This window comes from Trachinotus anak, unplaced genomic scaffold (assembly GCF_046630095.1).
Source record: "Trachinotus anak isolate AG129_WGS33_773 ecotype Australia unplaced genomic scaffold, CSIRO_AGI_Tana_v1 ptg000021l, whole genome shotgun sequence".
Taxonomy (NCBI): Eukaryota; Metazoa; Chordata; class Actinopteri; order Carangiformes; family Carangidae; genus Trachinotus; species Trachinotus anak.
The window spans coordinates 5,553,165-5,574,614 of NW_027273872.1; the positions used below are offsets into that span (position 1 = coordinate 5,553,165).

Sequence of the window (21,450 nt, forward strand, 5' to 3'; positions counted from 1 at the left end):
CCACTAAGAGAGGTTACTAAGAGAGAGGTTTTTCTCTTGCAGTAACGTAGTAAAAATGCCAAGGTGATCAACATGAAGAAATCCTGGCTGATGCCATGTCACAGTGTTGGAAAGACTCAGTAACAGTAACAGACTCTGGCATCAGACAATGACTAAAGCAGAGTGGAGGTGTCTGCTACAACTCCAAATACAGAAAACAGATAAATGAACAAACTACAGAGTTAAAACTACAGCAAATATTTGTCAGATCAACATATTTTGTTTGGTTTGTGGCCGTCATCAAGGTCAACATGCTGTTGACCACAAGACAGAACATGTTGGTTTGACAGTAAAGTGTTTATTAATACTTCATGTGTTGTTGGGAAAATTAGCACACAGTTATATTAATGATCATCTGAAACAACACTGTGTCCGGCCCCTGTAAACATAATACACACACACAGTGACATATACAGAAGGATGGACAGAGGAAAACTAATTTAAAACAAAAGCTTTGCAGTAAATACTTTCATCTACTCTGAGTCCTGTTTTGTACTTTCTGCCTTTTCTTTGTGTCCACACTGTTGCTGCATCTGACACACACATTAACACACGTTCACAGTCACCACTGACAAACAAACGATGCATGGAAACTTAAGCGTTGTTGTGGCTGTGGTTTCAAACTAAGGTGTAAATACAAAGCAGCTTTTCTTCCTCTCTCACTCTCTACTTTAGCCTCAGGAAGCTGGGCTTGTGCTGCTGTTTTACAGTTTTTAAAAAGGCCAGGTGAATACAGTGGTGTAGTCTATATGATATGCAGGTTACACTGTATACCCACTAAGAAAGATAGAGTTTTTGCAACCACTTAAAAATGTCCAAGGATAATAACAGCACAGTTTGTGACAGATCTTCTACTCTACATGTTGACTGAGGAAGTTTATTAATTAGCAGTAGACTGACAGGCTCTGTGGTTGCCTCCTGCACATATGGATTACAGTACGATGCTGTGGTGTCTCACCAGGTAGAGCACATATCATTAAAGCTCCGTTCTGACCTCATTGGAGTGGGTTCAAGGTCGGCCCGTGGGCTTGTGCTGCATGTCATCTCCTCGCTCTTCCTGTCTCTCTCTCTCTGTGTCTATAAGAATAAAGGAACAGGCTGTCAGATACTGGGCTGAATGGGAGACAGAGTATCGGTGACTTAGCTCTGTCCTGGTCACACAAACAGCGTTTTGAGTCGCCCATGGAGGATGTTTGATCTTAAACAGCAGCTGCAGATGCCGAGTAGCTAAATATCACACAATACAGTGTGAGTGGAGTCGTTCACCTCCTTTAACCCCAAACTTCCCCCGAGGCAGACATGGTTGAATACCACCACTGTATACTGTATTATTGTTCATTAATATTAATTAAAGGGAGTAGTTAAAGGGTACAGGACACACACACACACACACACACACACACAGCTGCTCAGTCATGCTGTGCTATGATGATTTTTAATTGCACTTTTCTGTGGTTTGATGCTTTTCACTGGTAGCTGCTGTGAGATGGGGGAGGTGTTCATCAGTCACTTGTCCCACCCTGTTTTGTTTTTTGGCGGCAGTTTGTGCTGTGATCTTAAGTTTAGTTTGTCACATTATCGACACACATAGGTTTGTTTGTCTTGTTAAAGTCTGTTTCAATGTGCATCACTTGGTGCAGTGATGGACTGACAGCCTGTATAAATTAATGCTGAATGAACTAAAATCAAAGTTAAAATAAAACTTGAACTAATATAAAGACTGTACATTTTGTAGATATCTATAGTTCTATCTTTAAAAACATGAGAAAGACAAACATTATTTGTACTTTAAATGAGAACATTAAATGTGAAGTAAAACTAAAAGAAGCATTTCAGTTTGATCACCTAAAATTAGCTGCTGAAGCTTCATGTAGCTGCTCCTTCACTTCATATCCTGTTGAAGCTCATAGTCAGGTCTGTTCTTAGTAAACATGTTCAGTGGTTGGTCAGAGGGTGGAGAAATGGCCCACCACAAGCTGTGTGTGTCAGTGTAGCTGCTGCATGTGGCTTTGCTTGTTGTTCTCCAGGCAGACATGCAGAATATCTCTACAAAGTGATGTGAGATCAGAGAGACAGAGGAGTTTATTAATGTTAGTACCTGCACCCTGGCATTTTCATATACAGTATATTATTTTGAACAAAGAAATATTAAATGTGTCTACAACAGAAAATGCTTCCTATATGTTTTTGTTGCCATGCTTCTGTCTACAGTTGTGGGAAGTTGTGGTGGAGAAATACACAGTAGTTCACTGTCAAACCCACTGACTGTATACTGTATCTACTAGTCTCTCTCTTACTCTCACTTTGTGTCTCCATGTGCACTTGGCTCAAATGTGACACCACAGCTGAAACGACTTATTTCACACAGGTACAAACAGCCGTGGTTGAGGCCCATGGTTAATGTCAGGTCTATGAGCCTGATTCATCTGGGAACAATCAAAAAACTACTTCAGACTGTGAACAAGACCTGGGTCAGCAAGACTGGTTTACAAAGCAAATGACACATACAATACAGGATGGACAGACTTTAGTCAGAAAGAAACTGGTGATGCTGATCGAGTAAACATGGTCTTGAGTTCACTGCCAACAGATCAGGAGACATTTGTGTCTTTTGTGTGGAAAAACTCCATTAGTCCAAATTGTGTTTTCCATTTGTACAATAGAAACTACTGAGAAACTCAGTATTTCTATGGGTTGATAAAATGTAATTACTTCATAGGAAATGTGTCCCTCTGTCTCTCTCACACAAACATTTACCTCTGTGTGGCTTTGCTCACATTTCCTCTCACCTTTGTCCTGCAACTGTCCCTCAAACCCACAGACCACCACCCACACTGCTGCTAACATGACTCCTAACATGATGTCCTAGTTCAGCACAAACAGTGGAGGAAAAACAACCATCCTGCACTGACAGAGGAGAAGGAAGCTTTCAGCAACTCCACTGGTGTCACATTTACATGTTGCATCTCATTAGCTAACAAGCTAGCCTCCACTACATCCAGTGTGTGAGGACATCTGTGCTGCATTAAACAACAGAAATCTTCCTCCATCTAAAAAACATCCTGTACTTTTGCTAAACTAAGCAAATAACATAAAAACTAGTTTTCAAGTCAACAAAATCTTCAGTCACGATTAAGTTGTCAGAACGAGGACAACAAAACAACAAAAAAAAATAATTACATGTTCATCTTTTATCAAATCAAAATGCACCACAGGTTTGGTAAAAGTAGGAGGGAGGTCATATTCTTCATTTCAGCCAATCACTGACTTTACTTTGTAAACTGTGATGATCTTGTGACTAAACCCTCCACTCAGGTAGGAAGACATCAGCAGTGCAAGAGAAGGGTGCTGTACCACAATGATCGGACGACTGGCTGCTTTGATTCTTCTTTGCACAGGGTGTAAGTGCACGACTTGTCTGACAAAATACCACTGCAAACTGTTTTTTGTTTAAATGTAGCCACATATCTCCAGCCAGGCCCTGTAATAATCTTTTATGTCAGATGTTTTATTTTGTCTTCTCATGTTGTAACTTTGTTCTCGTTTGTATCTTTTCTTCAGCTCTGACTCAAACTGCAGAGGTTCCTCACCTGATCTCTTTGACTGTGGTTGAAGTTGGTGATAATGTTACTTTTCAATGTCCAGTCTCTGACAGAGGAGGCAGATTGAACTGGTATAAGCAGCCTCTTGGACATATGGTCCAAAAAGTTGCTGATGTAATCGTTGGCAAAATAACAGTTAGTGAAAAATTTGGACGTTTCACAGTAACAAAAAAGGAGGCTCAGTCTCTTCTTACCATCAGAAATGTCAGCAAAGAGGACGAAGCAACATACTTCTGTCACAGTGCAGCAGGATATTTACAGACCTTCAGCAATGGCACATTCTTGGCTGTGAACGGTAAAATATCTACCTTTCAAGGTTTTTGTTGATGTGAATGAAACTGTTTAGATTGTGAAATATTTTTGATGCCTTTTCATTGAATCACACAGATCATAATCAGCAAAAAGATATTTATGTGAAACAAAGTCCGGAGACAGCATCAGTCCAGCTGGGAGCCTTGATGACTCTCCAGTGTTCACTTCTCTCCACGAACAAAGGAAACAGAGTCCAGTGTCCAGGTGAACACAGTGTGCACTGGTTCAGAGCTGGATCAGGAGGATTTCATCCAGGCATCATTTACACTCACAGCAGCAGGAGAGATGAACAAGAGGAAAGAAGCTGTGCCTACAGTTTGTCCAAAACTATACACAACTCCTCTGATGCTGGGACTTACTACTGTGCTGTGGTCACATGTGGACAGATCCTGTTTGGTGAAGGAACTAAAGTGGAGACAAGTAGGTGTTTACAGTTGTTTTTAAATTATAAATGATTTTAACATAACCTAATTGGGCTTTGTTAATATAATAAAACATTTGCTGTTCAAAAACATTGAAAGTGACTTCAGTCATTCATAATAATTACATAATAATCATGAATTTTTGTTCCCTAAAAAACCAATGTGCCTTATTCCATTTCAAGATGCAGTGATGATTGTTCACTAGTGTTCAGTGTTCACTATTGTCTGTCTCTAGCCGAGAAATAAAATATAATGAAGATTTATCATGACATAATTTTGAACACTGACTGATCAATCCTGGTTGATAAAACATCATTAGTTTAGTAAATGCCACTGCATTTCCAGTTATAAAAATAATTATTCTCAGAAGTTGATATTTAAATATTTCTTCATGTCTCACAGGACATGTTTCAGAACTGGACCCTGTTGTTCTTGTTCTTGGAGGACTGTTTGCCTGCTGCGTGACTGTGATAGCTGTTCTTACATTGAGTGACTCTGATCATTGCAAAGGTGCGTTATCTCATATTTTATTTTTCATTTTCATTTCAGTTAAACTCTTTGAGTCTCCATTTTAAAGGTCTGAATGCATGAAATCACTTTGCTGTTAAAACACAACATGATGCATTTCTGAGCAGTGTAGGATTTCTCTAGATGATACTAGTGTTTCATTATCTCTGAGTTTGTGGTTTTCTACATTTTTAATTTCCTCATGTTTACTTTCTTCAACTGCACACTCACATTTGATGCCAGTCTTTGTATCAAGCCTTTTAGAAAATGTAAATGACCTGGTTGAGGTTATTTAACCCTAACCCTAACAGGAGCAATGAGTGCTTCTCTTCACCTTGGATATGACGAGTCAACTGTGGATGAAGCAAGTGATCTGGTAAATATACAGTGGTTTGGTGTCTTATTTCCACTGGATAGGGACAGTTGATTTTGGTGCATGATAAATATTCTACCTATGACCTATATTTATCAAAATCTCTGAACCAAACTCCCTATTTATATTATTCTCATGTAAGGAAAATATAAGAAACTATCATTTGAGTGGCTACAATATTACGTCTCTTAGTATATAATAAATTAATATTTTTTTAAAATCAAGTACATTAAGCTCACTGTAAAGTCACTGCAAAGCAAACCTACAGATGTGTTACCAGTCTTGACATAATTGGTCTTGATGTTACAGCCCTAATCTCTCTGAAACATTTGCGATTAACAAACTAATGTTTGTATATTTGTTGCAGGATGGTGAAACAAAGGCGGTGAACTGTGCAGCCCTGGGTTGCTCCACAGGGACAGTGAGAAGAGGAAAGAAGATCAGGAAAGAGTACATACAAGAGTGTGTGTACTCTGTTGTTAGAGCAGATTATTACAACCAGCACCTCCCCTCTTTATAGGCAGAGCAGGGCCAGAGCACCCCTCCCCACGTCTCTACAGAGGTTCTCAGTTTGGATTTGTGCACTTGTGACATTTTATAACCAGCTGACAGCTCATTGCAAAGGGAAGCAGTTTTTCATTGTCAGAATCAGAATGTGTATTTTTTCTAAATTTATTTTTTAATTAACTACATAGCCTCGCATATGTTGCAGTATTTGTGTAAGGTGACATTGTAAGCGTGTCTGTGAACTTAAATAGCTTTTGGTGTTTTTTACTTTTTACTTTTGAATAATTGTTTTATTTGTCAAATGTCTGTGAACCAGTCAAAGCTTGTAATATTTTTAATGATCTTGTTTTGCATGTGGTTTCTGTCTCCAAACAACCTCTCGTATTACCTGTAGTGCTGATTCTAAGGCTACATCCACACTGATATATTTTCATTTCAACATGAGTTTAAAACTGAGTTTTAAAGCGTTTTAGCTCTGTATTAGAATCTCCGTCCATACTAACACACCTGAAAACGCATATCACATGACCACTCATGAACACTGGGCATGTGGATGCTGACAGAGGCCTTAAAACTCTGGAGTAGTGGACGCCAGATGAAAACTTTGCGAAAGTGATGTGTTTTGAAAACTGAAACGTATTAGTGTGGATGTAGCCTTAATCACTGGTTTTCTGCCTCAAATGTAAATGAATAAACTTTTCTTTGACTTTAACTTTTAATGAAGATATTCAAACCACCAACACTGCGTCATTTACTTGTCGAAATGAAAATAATGAACGTCATGGTTGAGACACAAATCACACATTTCATATTTAGAGTTGCCCACTTCCTGGAAAGCTGATTTTGGATTTGAGTTTATTTAAAGAAAACAGGTTTCCTGTTACAGGTCACTAAATCAAGAATAGTTGAAAATAGTTGAATTGTGTAAAGAAAAAAAAAAATTATATATATATATAATATACATAAAGAAATTGCAGCAGGAAAAAAAATTACTTTATCATGTTTGTGTGTGTGTGTGTGTGTGTGTGTGTGTGTGTGTGTGTGTGTTTGCACATTTGCATGAAGCCTTTACAAGATGAGGAAAGTATCATTGCATCGCTGATCTGGCTGCATTAAGGGAAATATTATAATTAAAAGCTGCGATCACTTTTTCAAAATAAGTCCAACTCAAATGCAATAAAACTATTTCATATAATTCAACCAGTTTGAGACACAGGCCTGGAACCTTTCTGGGTGCTTGTTTTTCAGGTGCCAGCATGAGTTTCCTCTCACAGTCCAAAGTCATTCAATTCAAGTGAATTCTCTAAATTGTACTAAAGTGGGCTCTACATGTTCCTGTAGATATGAGTATGAATGGTTGTAGGTGTGTATGTGTCAGCTCTGTGAGAGACTGGAGACTGGTCCAGGGTGTACCTCACCTCTCACACAGTTTGAGCTGGGATAAGCAGCTCCCACTGACCCAGCACAGGATAAGCTGGATGGAAAATTTAAACTACATTTTCAATTAACTCATTTTTTCTTTTTCAATCTGACGAGCTTTAAATGTATGGACAGAATAAAATTCAAAATAACATATATTATGTACAGTATTACTTAACAACCATATTTAACAAAAGATTTACCTCCAAACAGACTGATATTAACTGCATTATACACTCAGATAATACCAAAGTGATTTTATTTCATTGCTCCAACCCAAAAGTTTTGACAGCAGCTTGGATCCTCTCTCTGTCTGCTGCTTTTCCATCCTCTAATGCACGACTTCCAGTTTTCATCATGGTGAAGATGGCAGCAGAATAAACCCATGTGTCCTCATCTCTCTGAGAAAATGTTTGAGACGACGAAGTTGAAAAAACTTAATCAGCTTTTCTGATGAGGTTGATCCAACATTTAAATTCCTCACCTGTTGATTCCTGTGACCACCACTGTTTTCTGGCAGGGCATCAGCCGCTGGAGTATAAAATGGAAAATATATAGATGACAGTCAGTCAGGATGCAGTATAGTTCTACTGTTGGAGAGAGACGTATGAATAACTTTGATTATTGCTGCAACACTCACACTTGTTTTTGTTGATCAAAATGCAAATCAGGAAGGCTATGACAGTCAGACTTATAACCAACACAGCACACAGCAGGAATATAACTGCACTGGCCGTCTCTGACCACATGCTGGTTTCTGAAACATGATGAAAAGGCAGAAACAATTAGTAAAAGTAAATTATGTTTAATGACAGATTCATTTATGCCCTGTGCTAAATTGATGCAAGAAGATGAATATTAACTTACAACATATATTCCAGAATAAAAAGCTGACTTTATATACTTACGTGCTGCTCTGAGTAACAGCGCTAAAAGGAATATGTTCAGCATTTTCCTGAGACTGCAGTTAATTTAAACGCTATTTTAAGATGATTTGCCTTAATGTAGTTGTATGAAGTGGGAGGGACCAATGTGAGAGCATCTGATTGGCCTCTCATCATGCTGGTCTGTCAGTGAGCCACCACAGTGGAAATAATGTCGACCATCTTTCCGGGTTAAAGACATGAAACAGCGACAAAAAACTTTTGTTTCATGTTTGTTTCAGGTTTTTGTAACTGACACTGAGAGTAAACACAACAGATGATCTGATTTGATGTGAACAGTAAGTGTGCACTGATCCACAACATTTTCCTTTAGATTTATGCAATTATTTATTGACTTTTCAGCTGATACTACATCACCATTATTGTAATTTTACAGAGAGAGGGTCATGAATTAGAGAACACAAGGGGGCAAAGAAGAGACAATATGACTCAATACTGCACATTTTTGTGTTGTACATATTTTGTGTGTTGTTTTATTTCACTGTTGTATCACCATATTTATTGGGGTTGTAACGCAGTTTCCAGAAACACTAAAATTAATGGCAGGTGCTAATTTTTTAGATTCATTGATACTGTCCCTATCACATATCAACATGTTTTACTAATGTCACTTGATTCACACATACGAATCAAACTATTGGTTTTGTTGTTGGGCAACAAACATCTTTATCATTCTCAGCAGTACATCGAGTTTGATGACACCATGTAATTTCCTTTAAAGCTCCACCCAGCCTCCACCTCACTGGAGGCCTGTTCAGTCAGGGTGGTGACAGTAGTTCCTACATTGCCACTAAACATTATCACTGGATGTAAATGATTCACAGCAGAAAAGTGAATTTAATTCTGAGAGCGACTTAATCACTTCTTCTCTACATGATCAAATCATAACAATATTATTTGCTCTCTTGTTACATCACTGCCATCAAAATCTGATGAAAAATAAAGTTTACAATTCAACCATTTTTTTACTACTTAAATGGTGATTTGAAATATTGAGCCCAAAAAGCTGTCATTAATAAATGCATACTGTGTTATATATCACTGAATGCAGTGTAAGGACCTGTGTCCCCAAATCAAAATCTACCATCCTACAACACTGTTGTCACCACAGTTAAGATGCCATTTGCCACAGTGATACACAAAGACAGAGGAGCCATCTTAAATATCATATGAGCCAATTGTGAGGCTCCACATCATCAGTGATGACCCTCCCACTCTTCATGTCAGTCACTTCAGCAGGAAGAGCACAGATACAGAGCTGGGGAGGTGGTTGTGGTCTCACCATCTCTATACTTCATTTCTCATCAGGGTGCTGCTAAAAGGCAGTGGTAGAGCACAACTCTCACTGTATCATAGATACAAGCACAAACGATGCATGGAAACTTAAGTGTTGTTGTGGCTGTGGTTTCAAACTAAGGTGTAAATACAAAGCGGCTTTTCTTCCTCTCTCACTCTCTACTTTAGCCTCAGGAAGCTGGGCTTGTGCTGCTGTTTTACAGTTTTTAAAAAGGCCAGGTGAATGCAGTGGTGTAGTCTACATGATATGCAGGTACAGGCTGTATACCCACTAAGAAAGCTAAAGAAATTTTGTATAACCACTTAAAAATACACAACAGCACAGTTTTGTGACAGATCTTCTACTCTACATGTTGAATGGGGAAGTTTATTAATTAGCAGTAGACTGACAAGCTCTGTGGTTGCCTTCTGCACATATGGATTACAGTACGATGCTGTGGTGTCTCACCAGGTAGAGCACATATCATTAAAGCTCTGTTCTGACCTCATTGGAGTGGGTTCAAGGTCGGCCCGTGGGCTTGTGCTGCATGTCATCTCCTCGCTCTTCCTGTCTCTCTCTCTCTGTGTCTATCAGAATAAAGAAACAGGCTGTCAGATATAGGGCTGAATGGGAGACAGAGTATCGGTGACTTAGCTCTGTCCTGGTCACACAAACAGCTTTTTCAGTCGCCCATGGAGGATGTTTGATCTGAAACAGCAGCTGCAGATGCCGAGTAGCTAAATATCACACAATACAGTGTGAGTGGAAACGTTCACCTCCTTTAACCCCAAACTTCCCCCGAGGCAGACATGGTTGAATACCACCACTGTATACTATATTATTGTTAATTAATATTAATTAAAGGGAATAGTTAAAGGGTACAGGACACACACACACACACAGCTGCTCAGTCATGCTGTGCTATGATGATTTTTAATTGCACTTTTCTGTGGTTTGATGCTTTTCACTGGTAGCTGCTGTGAGATGCGGGAGGTGTTAATCAGTCACTTATCCCACCCTGTGATCTTAAGTTTAATTTAACATTATAACATTATTGACACACACTGGTTTGTTTGTCTTGTTAAAGTCTGTTTCAATGTGCATCACTTGGTGCAGTGATGGACTGACAGCCTGTATAAATTAATGCTGAATGAACTGAAATCAATGTTAAAATAAAACTTGAACTAATATAAAGACTGTACATTTTGTAGATGTACAAAGGAAATGTACATGGGAAAGACAAACATTATTTGTACTTTAAATGAGAACATTAAAAGGGAAGTAAAACTAAAAGAAACATTTCAGTTTGATCACCTAAAATTAGCTGCTGAAGCTTCATGTAGCTCCTCCTTCACTTCATATCCTGTTGAAGCTCATAGTCAGGTCTGTTCTCAGTGAACATGTTCAGTGGTTGGTCAGAGGGTGGAGAAATGTCCCACCACAAGCTGTGTGTGTCAGTGTAGCTGCTGCATGTGGCTTTGCTTGTTGCTCTCCAGGCAGACATGCAGAATATCTCTACAAAGTGATGCGAGATCAGGGAGACACAGGAGTTTATTCATGTCAGTACCTGTATCCTGGTATTTTCAACTACACTATATTATATTTAACAAAGAAAGATTAACTGTATCTAAGTTGTGGTGGAGAAATACACAGTAGTTCACTGTCAAACCCACTGACTGTATACTGTATCTACTAGTCTCTCTCTTACTCTCACTTTGTGTCTCCATGTGCACTTGGCTCAAATGTGACACCACAGCTGAAACTACTTATTTCACACAGGTACAAACAGCCGTGGTTGAGGCCCATGGTTAATGTCAGGTCTATGAGCCTGATTCATCTGGGAACAATCAAAATACTACTTCAGACTGTGAACAAGACCTGGGTCAGCAAGACTGGTTAACAAAGCAAATGACACATAAAATACAGGTTGGACAGACTTTAGTCAGAAAGAAACTGGTGATGCTGATCAAGTAAACATGGTCTTGAGTTCACTGCCAACAGATCAGCTCCTCTCACCTTTGTCCTGCAACTGTCCCTCAAACCCACAGACCACCACCCACACTGCTGCTAACATGACTCCTAACATGATGTCCTAGTTCAGCACAAACAGTGGAGGAAAAACAACCATCCTGCACTGACAGAGGAGAAGGAAGCTTTCAGCAACTCCACTGGTGTCACATTTACATGTTGCATCTCATTAGCTAACAAGCTAGCCTCCACTACATCCAGTGTGTGAGGACATCTGTGCTGCATTAAACAACAGAAATCTTGCTCCATCTAAAAAACATCCAGTACTTTTGCTAAACTAAGCAAAAAACATAAAAACTAGTTTTCAGGTAAATAAAACTTCAGTCACGATTAACCCTGTAATGCCTGACCCCAGAAATAATGGACAGAAAATTCTGATTTATTGAATCTGGAGCCTTTATTTGGCCCTTTCACAAAATTTAAAAAAAAAAAAAATACAAAAAATTATTTGCATATAGGTTTTTCCAAATTTTATACACGATTTTACTACATACTAAAATGCAAAAAGTTATGTAATTATAACTTGCTTCAACAGATTAAGTGTTCATTTTAGAATATCACTAAAAATTTCAAAGAAAATGTCACTGGAAAATCGTAAAAATGGCAATTTTCTTTACCTTGATCCAGTGAGTTGGGAACTATCTGAAGGTGGCCAACTTGGATTGTCCCATGTACTGTGTTTGAAATGTTGTAGTGATAAAGGGATCCACCAGGGGCTGGAAGACAAGTTTCAGATTGGATACAAGAGGGTTTTGAGTGAAGTTTTGACCATAAGGTGATGCAATAGGTCTCAGAAATGCTTGTATCAAATTTGATGCATTTGGTATTATAGGGTTAAGTGGTCAGAACGAGGACAAAAAAATAATACTAAGTACATGTTCATCTTTTATCAAATCAAAATGCACCACAGGTTTGGAAAAAGTGGGAGGGAGGTCATATTTTTCATTTCAGCCAATCACTGACTTTACTTTGTAAACTGTGATGATCTTGTGACTAAACCCTCCACTCAGGTAGGAAGACATCAGCAGTGCAAGAGAAGGGTGCTGTACCACAATGATCGGAAAACTGGCTGCTTTGATTCTTCTTTGCACAGGGTGTAAGTGCTCGACTTGTCTGACAAAATACCACTGCAAACTGTTTTTTGTTTAAATGTAGCCACATATCTCCAGCCAGGCCCTGTAATAATCTTTTTATGTCAGATGTTTTATTTTGTCTTCTCATGTTGTAACTTTGTTCTCGTTTGTCTCTTTTCTTCAGCTCTGACTCAAACTGCAGAGGTTCCTCACCTGATCTCTTTGACTGTGGTTGAAGTTGGTGATAATGTTACTTTTCAATGTCCAGTCTCTGACAAAGGAGGCGGATTTTACTGGTATAAGCAGCCTCTTGGACACATGGTGGAAAAAGTTGCTGATGTAATCAGTGGCAAAATAACAGTTAGTGAAAAATTTGCACGTTTCACAGTAACAAAAGAGGAGGCTCAGTCTCTTCTTACCATCAGAAATGTCAGCAAAGAGGACGAAGCAACATTCTTCTGTCATAGTGGAACTGGATATTTACAGACCTTCAGCAATGGCACATTCTTGGCTGTGAAAGGTAAAATATCCTACACTTTCAAGGTTTGTGTTGATGTGAATGAAACAGTTTAGATAGTGAAATATTTTTGATGCCTTTTCACTGAATCACACAGATCATAATCAGCAGAAAGATATTTATGTCCAACAAAGTCCGGAGACAGCATCAGTCCAGCTTGGAGCCTCGATGACTCTCCAGTGTTCACTTCTCTCCACGAACAAAGGAAACAGAGTCCAGTGTCCAGGTGAACACAGTGTGCACTGGTTCAGAGCTGGATCAGGAGGATTTCATCCAGGCATCATTTACACTCACAGCAGCAGGAGAGATGAACAAGAGGAAAGAAGCTGTGTCTACAGTTTGTCCAAAACTATACACAACTCCTCTGATGCTGGGACTTACTACTGTGCTGTGGTCACATGTGGACAGATCCTGTTTGGTGAAGGAACTAAAGTGAAGACAAGTAGGTGTTTAAAGTTGTATTTGAATCATGAATGGATTTTGTAAATGGAAATAAATATCAACAATATAAGCCTGTTGGTTTCAGGGGGGTAATTAGATTTAATTTTTTTTACACCGAGACTTTTTTGACCATTTGTTGAGCAAAAATATTAAAGGGAACTTGGTAATTCATAATAATTACAACATGCTTTTTCCCCCCCTTAGAAACCTGTGTTTGCCATTTCAAGCTATATTCATAAATCACACAGCGTTCACTTAGCCTGTGAATATTCTCATTTGTCCAGGTCATAGTATTTCAAAGGAGTTTTAAATCGAAAGCAACTGGACTTGGTTATTTGTCTAGGAAGACGTTTCACCTCTCATCCAAGAGGCTGGGATGAGACTGGGACTGGTCCAACTGACCAGTGGTCAGGTGCAAGAAAGAACTGATGAAGCCTCTTGGATGAGAGGTGAAACGTCTTCCGAGACAAATAACCAAGTCCAGTTGCTTTCGATTTAAAACTCCTTTGAGACAGTGTTCACTATTATCTGTCTTTAAGTTTTTAGCCCAGAACTCAAATAAAACAACAAAGGATATTTTTGACTAAGCATCATATTGTACATTTCTAAATGCCACTGTGTGGTGTTCAGGAAACAAATGATGACTCCCAAAAGTCGATATTTGAATAACACGTTATGTCTCTGGAAATGTTTTTCAGATTCAGGATCAGAACTGAGCCCAGTTGTTCTTGTTCTTGGAGGAGTGTTGGCCTGCTGTGTCACTGTGATTGGCTTCTTAATTTTCTACATAAGACGAAGGAAAGTTTGTGAACATTGTCAAGGTAAGTTCACCATATTCACCTTCTCATTTCAGTCAGGCTTTTAAGACACTACTTTAAGTCTGAATGTATGAAATCACTTCCCTGTTAAAGCAGAACATGTAGGCTTTTGTTTAGTTGGTTTTCCAAACTAGCTTGTAACTTATATATGTTAGGCCTACAGCACAACACTCCAAAATAAAATTGTGTCGTATAATAATTAAATAACAAATAAATAAATAAAAATCATAATTTCCAATTTTTCAACTCTAGTGGAGTTAAGCAGTGGGTCATTAGAGGGCTGAAGCTGCAGGCTGCAGGTTTTAATGTGTGTATTTGTCTAACAATAAAGCATAAAACTGAAAATTGTCCATATTTTGTAGATTCTTCTCAGGTTTATTGATATTATCGGAATAATTTAATTAATAACAACTACATTACAGAGACAGTCCACATATATTGTATCCTGTCCCTTGATTTAGATTAATAACTACGTACCCCACCTTGCCTGTAAGGTTAGTGATGGTTGAGACTGTCGGAGTGAAATGATGTAAGGCAGTAGGCAGGTCATGTATGATGGTTTTGATCATATTACTCATGTTCACACACATTGGGAAAGCTTTGTTTTATTTTAACAGGAGCAATGAATCTTTCCCATCATGGACACAACGAGTCAACTGTGCATCAATCAAATGATCTGGTAAATATGCTTCTGGTGTAGTGTGTCTAGTGAAGTAGGGGTGGGTGGATCAAAAATGTTCTGCCTGCTCTTACCCATTTTATTTAGCCCATCAGATAATCTGGACAGGACACACATAACATTACACTTGTGACATACAAGAATAATACAGTTATATAATGTCTTATACAATATGATAAAGTTTAATGGGCATGAAGTTAAGTACAAATGTAATATGATGATGTTAATTCAGTGTAAAACAATCCTGCCACTTATTTTCTAACTTTACACTCTAGACCAGGGCCTGCGTTCACAAAGCGTTTTATCTGACCACCAAGTCACACTAAAAGTTTCTACCTGAAAGTTTTCTCCTAAATCCTATTCACAAAGCTGCTGAGACAAACTTTTACTTAGAAGAAGTTAAAACTTTAAAGCTACGAGTGAGACTCTGTTGCTATAGCTGACGTCAACTCTCATAGACGAGCTCGCTTGCAAGAACCACAGCCCCCACCTGTTTTAATGTAGCTGTGGTCCTGGCTGTGGGTTGAGGTAGGGTGTGATATCCACTGTCCCTCACCAAGTGACATCCAGCTGGAATATGATGCTTTTCAAACAGCTGCCTCAGGCCACTCTCCATTAAGATCTAGGAACCGTGTGTAGATCCTGGCCACTTTGCAACAATGTCTAGATTTGTATAGGTAACATCAAATACAACCTGTGTGTTGATAGTGTGATTTAAAAAAAAATGTTCTTTTGTCTGTAGTTGGCGAACATCTACAGGAAATCATGTGAATTCCTCTATGATGTGGAGTTTACAGAGCTCATTTATTGTTTGGTGATAGATCAGATTACAGACAGATGACAGATCTCCAAGTTGTCAGAATTACAAAGTTGCATTTTCCCTTTTGTCAGGTAGCACAGCCCTGCAAAACACTTGGGTTTTGGGTGATAGGTGATTGAGTCTGTATCTTTTCAGTGTTTCAGCATAATTTAGGAAAGTGCAGCAGCCCCTTTTACGATTCTGTGTGACTTGGTCTTAGTGAGTTTGGAGTCCTCTTGACTACTTCTAACTTCTCCCAGACTTAGGTGCTACTTTTAGTGCTAAGTGGCTTTGTGAATTAATCTTTGTCAAGAAATAAAAAAGAAAAAAATCATAACTGACACGCCCATTATTTTTAGGAGTTTGGATCTACAGGTTAGGATCTACTTTTAACCTTAAAATGCTTCGCCCAGATCTCTAATTTGGCTTGATGTTATGGCTCTGATCTCTGAATTAACACAAGCATTATTATATTTTAGCAGGAAGGTGAAGGAACAGCAGTGAACTATGCAGCACTGGATTTCTCTGCAAGAAGAGTGAAAAGAGGAAAGAAGAAGACAGATCCACCAAAAGAGTGTGTGTACTCTGTTGTTAGAGCAGATTACCACAACCAGCAACACCCCTCTCTATAGGCAGAGCAGGGCCTGAGCACCACACACAAGTTCTCACCTTAGGTTATGTCGGGTGGGGGGTTCATATACCAACTTATCTGAAGACCACTCTTTGTTTTTATTGTTGTGTTGTTTTTTAAGTTTCTGGAGACTGATTAATTACGTCTTCATTCATTTATTGAAAAGATCTGCACTGAAGGATATTGAAGAATTAAGAAAACCAACGAGCAATCAATCCTGTTAAATCCCTCTGAAGCTGTCAAAGTTTAAAACTTGATAAAGTCTGTTTTGTATCATTGAAGTGTGGCGTGGATTTCAGTGATTCTGACGTCTGTTTGTAAATCTCTAGAATAACCAACACTTCTTTTGCACAGTGACAGATCACAACAGGAGCAAACTTTTTTTATTGACATAGTTAATATAGTTTCAAATCACATTCACAAATAGTTGAAATGGTCACACAACAAATACAATAAACATCACCATAATTTTACTTTTAATTGGAGACAGCTTTCATCATGGTGAATGCGACTGTAGAAGAAATCTGTGTGTCCTCATCTCTCTGAGAAAAGATGTGAGACAACGGAGTGAAAAAACTGAAGAACTTTTTTTTTTTTGTTGCTTTGTTTTGTTTTTTTATGTTTGATCAGTTCAACCTGTAAATACTTTACCTTCAGACTCCTCTGACCACCACTGTTTTTGTGCAGGGAGAAGGCAGCTGGAGTTTGTAATAGAAAATATGTAGAAAACAATCAGTCAGGATGAAGTAGTTTTAATGTAATACTTGGATAGAGAGGTAAATCAAACTTCTATTACCACTGTGATCACTCTTGTTTTCATTTATGGCACAAATGAGGAAGGTTATAACGATCAGACTTATAACCAAGACAGCAAACAGCAGAAATATAACTGCACCAGCCGTCTGTGACCACACGCTGGTTCCTGAAACGTGATGAAAAGGAAGAAACAATGAGCAAAATAAATGATGTTTAGTATCACTTACTGGTAAGATGACTTTAAATGTGGAGTAAAGGCATTGCTAATGTTTGATCTTTATTGAGTGTGTTTGATTTACTGTATTAGGTGAAACTTTAATTTGCAAATTCCCTCATTCAAAGTAAATACAATTACCTTGAATGTCCAGTTTTGTTCTGTGTCCAAATAAAATCTCTCCACATGTGGCCACAGCACAGTAATAAGTCCCTGCATCAGAAGAGCTGACGTTCTTAGAGAAGCGATAAACACAACTTCTCAGAGAGTCAGATCTTTTCTCACATTCATTTCCATCAGTGTAGATGATGTCTGGATGAGATTCAGCTGCTCTGAACTAGTACACACTGTGATTTCCTGGACACGTCTTGTCAGAGTCAGAGAGGACTGAACACTGCAGAGTCACTGAGTCTCCTGGACGGACTGGATCAGATACTGTCGGCCACTGAACAACAGTATAGTTTGATGTCCTCTGAGAGGCACTTTGCTTGTACCAGCTGAGCTGTCTGCTGCTGATCCCAACATGAGGCAAAGTACATGTGAAGGTCACAGGTTCCCCAAGCTGAACTGTGATCACTGGAACCAGTGAATCTGAATCAAAAGAAAACATGCAAGTGTACAATATGGAAAAGTTATGATACGAGATGATGCAGCTGGTACATAAAGTCTTAACTGAGAAAACAGAATAGAAACACACTTACATCTCTGATGAAGAACAAACAATGTAACCCACAACATGATCATCTTGGCAATGTCTCTTGTTAGGAGACTTGTTGGTATTTCAGTGAGGGAAGGAGGTGAGATGATCGTGAGGTCAGACCACCAAAGCATCTGATTGGTTATAACAGAATTTAGATTCAAAACTGCTTCCTGTCTCACTGGTCTAAAAGTGTTCACTTCGTTGAAGTGTTCACTTTGACTGTGAAACTGTCATTTTCCCTTTCATCATTTTCTGTGTGTGATGTTTTTTTGGGGTCAATTGCTTTCGATGAAATTTGTTCTTGATCTCTCTTTTGTTTGTGTGAGATAGTAACAGTTGTCATTGTGGCTCTTATCGCTTCACATCTGTACAAGACTAATGCCAGTTTAAGAGTAAATGGTCATGAACAAATAGTTTGCATTAGGCAAAATGAAGAACAACAACATCATTCTGCTAAGCAGCTAATTTGGATGCTGAATGTGAATGTGAATAATCACAACATAAATGTCCCAACCTTGTATCCCCACCCACCCTAATAATTTCTGGGTTAAGGGTTAGAGAGAATAGAGTTTAAAAAAAAAAATAGAGGAATATAGAAATGTACCACTGTAACTGTTCAGCATTTTAGCACGCTAATGTTTTCTAACTAGCACTAAACACAATGTGTAGTTTGGCTGTAGTTTGGCTGTAGCTACAGTAGTTTGGCAGGTATTTAATCATAAATCAGTGTATTGGACCAACTCAAAGTTTGATTTGATGATGCCACTGGAAAAATCAGAGGATCACCAGTGTTATTACAGAGCTGTCCACGCCTGCTCCACAGGCCTCTGGGAGCAGTGGGACATTTCCTGGTGGTCTGGGTCATTTTGACCTGCTATGAACAGTCAACCTTCCAGTGATAATAGAGCAAGCAGGAAAGAGATGACAGGCCTCAGACATCAGGCACCACTCTCTCACTCTCACCACAGTGTAAAGATTACGTCCATATGTCTCTTGGCAACACACATACCAACTGACCTAACTGCTTCTAGATTAAGATGTGCGATTTATATATTTATATATAATATTTATGCGATTATCAGTAGGACTGTAAAGCGAGGTCAGACAATCGATGAATGCACAAAATACAAGTTCTCTCATTCTGAAAGTCCATTTGATTAATTTGCCGATCTGCAGTCCAAGGATTTTGACTTCATTTATTCCCAGTGTATTCCTCTCTAAAGATAGAAAATAACTGATATACAGTGAAGTAACTCATTATTTGTACTGCTCAGTATGTTTTGCATTTGCAACCTTCAGCCAACAACTGTACTTGTCAAACGGGGGCTTCTGTGCATTGCTGATAGGAGCATCTCCTAACCAAGTACACATATGGTGTTACTCACATGTTCTCTACCTTGTGCTAACTGGCACCACTGGAGTTGATGTGGCAAGTGAATCACTTCCTCACTGAATGATATTGCAGTAATCAAACAAGCACAAAAAAACAGATGAAACCAGTGAGGACAGGAGATATAGATGACTTGGTGTAATTGGTGAACCCTGTTGGTTCCTTGAGGAAAGCATTGGGTCCTCACTGTGGAAATAATTGAAAAGGATGTAACCATAACGCCTCAGGGGTACAAGGGTGATCTCCTATGGTATGAAACCTTATTTACAGCTGAGGTTTTTCTCAGGAATTTTGAACAGATGTTGAATATCCTAACAGCATAGAGCCTGGCAATGGAAAGAGAGGATAACTGGAGAAAGTGTGCCCGAGTAGCACGACTGTGATGCTGAAGCTCAGAGAACAAAAAGAAAAGAAGAGAAAGCTTGTGAGTTGGCAGAAGATTGATTACAGATGGATTACAAAATCATGATCCACAATGTGATACTGGAACCTGCTGTGTTAAGTACAGTATAAGCTGCTATTATGCAGCAAATGTAGTGGTGTGTGAGAAAAGAACCTTCCAGAAACAACCATGAAGGAGCTCAGGAGTGTCTGATAGACTGCTCTCTTCTCCTGTCTCAGTACAATCTGTTGACAGGTGTGCATCACATCACTGGTTTGGGCTACAAGTTCCTCCTCAGCCTGCTCATCACTCAGGTGGCCTAACAACTTTTCAACAGATTGGGTTAGCCTTTAAAATTAGCAGGTGGTTTGGTCTGGTGGTTCTTGGCCTGATTTATTGTTTGAGACTACCCCTGCTATAGCTAACCTGAATGTCAGGGGATCACCAAATAACTTACCAGCTTACGTCTTCAGGAGACCACGAATGTCTGTACAAACTTGAATGCCAAACATTTGTCAGGATATTTCATTCTCGGTCAAAAGTGGTGGACAGGCAAATTACATACAGGTCCCATGAGGCTTTTAGTCTACTACTACTTTAAATTGTTTTACCCCTAAATGGGTATTTTTTATTGCAGTGTATCATGTGTTTGTTTGTTTTTTCAGTGAAGAAATGTCAGTTGAATGTTGCACTGTGAAGTGTTAATAGCAATGAAAAGTTTGGATTTTTGTGTTAATAGATCAGCATTCCTTATAAAATGCAAAAGGTTAACAAAAAGGAAACAAATGTAAAACTAACTCATGCCCTTTGAACATGAGTTACTGTAAAATGTTGTAGTTGTTTCTACTGTTACACTCTAAATATGATATTCAACACTTTCTTACTCCAGCTGCTTCCTGAAGTTATTGCAACTGTACATTCCTGTCACATACTGTACATGTTCATATATATTACTTGAAGAAATCAGAAGCTGCATTTTAGATGTTGGTTTATTAACAAATGAAAAACACAAGTTCACACAATCAATCACAATCAATTCGCTTTAGTACAGGTTTTTCACTAACAAGGAGCTGAAAGTCTTGGCAGGAGATTAACAGATAAAAGAGACAACAGAAACTATTCTCATGGCTTTTTCAAGATCTTTGAAAACGCCATATTAAAATATACATAATAAAGGTCACAAAATTATAGGGAGAACGTGCACATGAGTATTAAAGGTGGTTGTTTTTATGTCATAATTGTCTATTTCCTTTCCTGAGCAAACAAAACTCAAAAATATTATTCAAGTTTTGCAAATAATTTGTCCAAAATATATAAAAAATAATGTCAGAATTATGCATAATGCACAATTATGCAGACTTCAGTTCATTCAAAGTATATTATTATGTCAACAACTGCAAAGGTGAAATGCAAGCACAAGTGCCACACTTTTTTTTGTTTGTTAATCAATCACAAAAGCCCTGACATCAGTGTAGATTGTCTTTTCCTTTGCTGTTTCTTTCTTTCTTGCTGCTTTGCCAGGTTTTCTCCTGGTAAAAGTTACTGTCGAATAAACGAGAGATTCCTCATTTCTCTGAGGAAATTGAATGCAAAATTTAAAACATGTAAATCCAGAAAAAAA

General features: G+C 38.5%; 3 protein-coding genes across 8 annotated transcripts in view; 2 read left to right on the plus strand and 1 right to left on the minus strand.

The window, feature by feature from the left end:
• LOC139606238 (uncharacterized) overlaps positions 1-16,759 on the plus strand; it is a 60,226-nt gene extending 43,467 nt beyond the window's left edge. For 3 of the 4 annotated variants that reach the window (XM_071458288.1, XM_071458289.1, XM_071458290.1), the window contains one exon: positions 16,236-16,759. In XM_071458288.1, the coding sequence (XP_071314389.1) occupies positions 16,236-16,388 (153 nt within the window). In that variant the 3' untranslated portion in view covers positions 16,389-16,759. Of the gene's footprint in view, positions 1-14,012; positions 14,282-14,895; positions 14,958-16,235 lie in introns of those variants that run through there. The other variant, XR_011684577.1, reaches the window with a different exon arrangement.
• LOC139606241 (uncharacterized) lies at positions 3,261-6,697 on the plus strand. The gene is made up of 6 exons (XM_071458294.1): positions 3,261-3,440; positions 3,601-3,936; positions 4,029-4,373; positions 4,778-4,885; positions 5,194-5,258; positions 5,623-6,697. Exons 1-6 carry the CDS (start codon positions 3,398-3,400, stop codon positions 5,773-5,775), a joined length of 1,050 nt encoding a protein of 349 aa, XP_071314395.1. The 5' UTR covers positions 3,261-3,397; the 3' UTR covers positions 5,776-6,697.
• LOC139606246 (uncharacterized) overlaps positions 6,804-21,450 on the minus strand; it is a 28,439-nt gene continuing 13,792 nt past the window's right edge. Inside the window, exons 5-7 of one of the 3 annotated variants that reach the window (XM_071458309.1) lie at positions 7,822-7,938; positions 7,666-7,712; positions 6,804-7,582 (exon numbers count right to left, since the gene is read on the minus strand). In XM_071458309.1, the coding sequence (XP_071314410.1) occupies positions 7,445-7,582; positions 7,666-7,712; positions 7,822-7,938 (302 nt within the window). In that variant the 3' untranslated portion in view covers positions 6,804-7,444. Of the gene's footprint in view, positions 7,583-7,665; positions 7,713-7,821; positions 7,939-18,664; positions 21,403-21,450 lie in introns of those variants that run through there. The other 2 variants (XM_071458307.1, XM_071458306.1) reach the window with 2 other exon arrangements.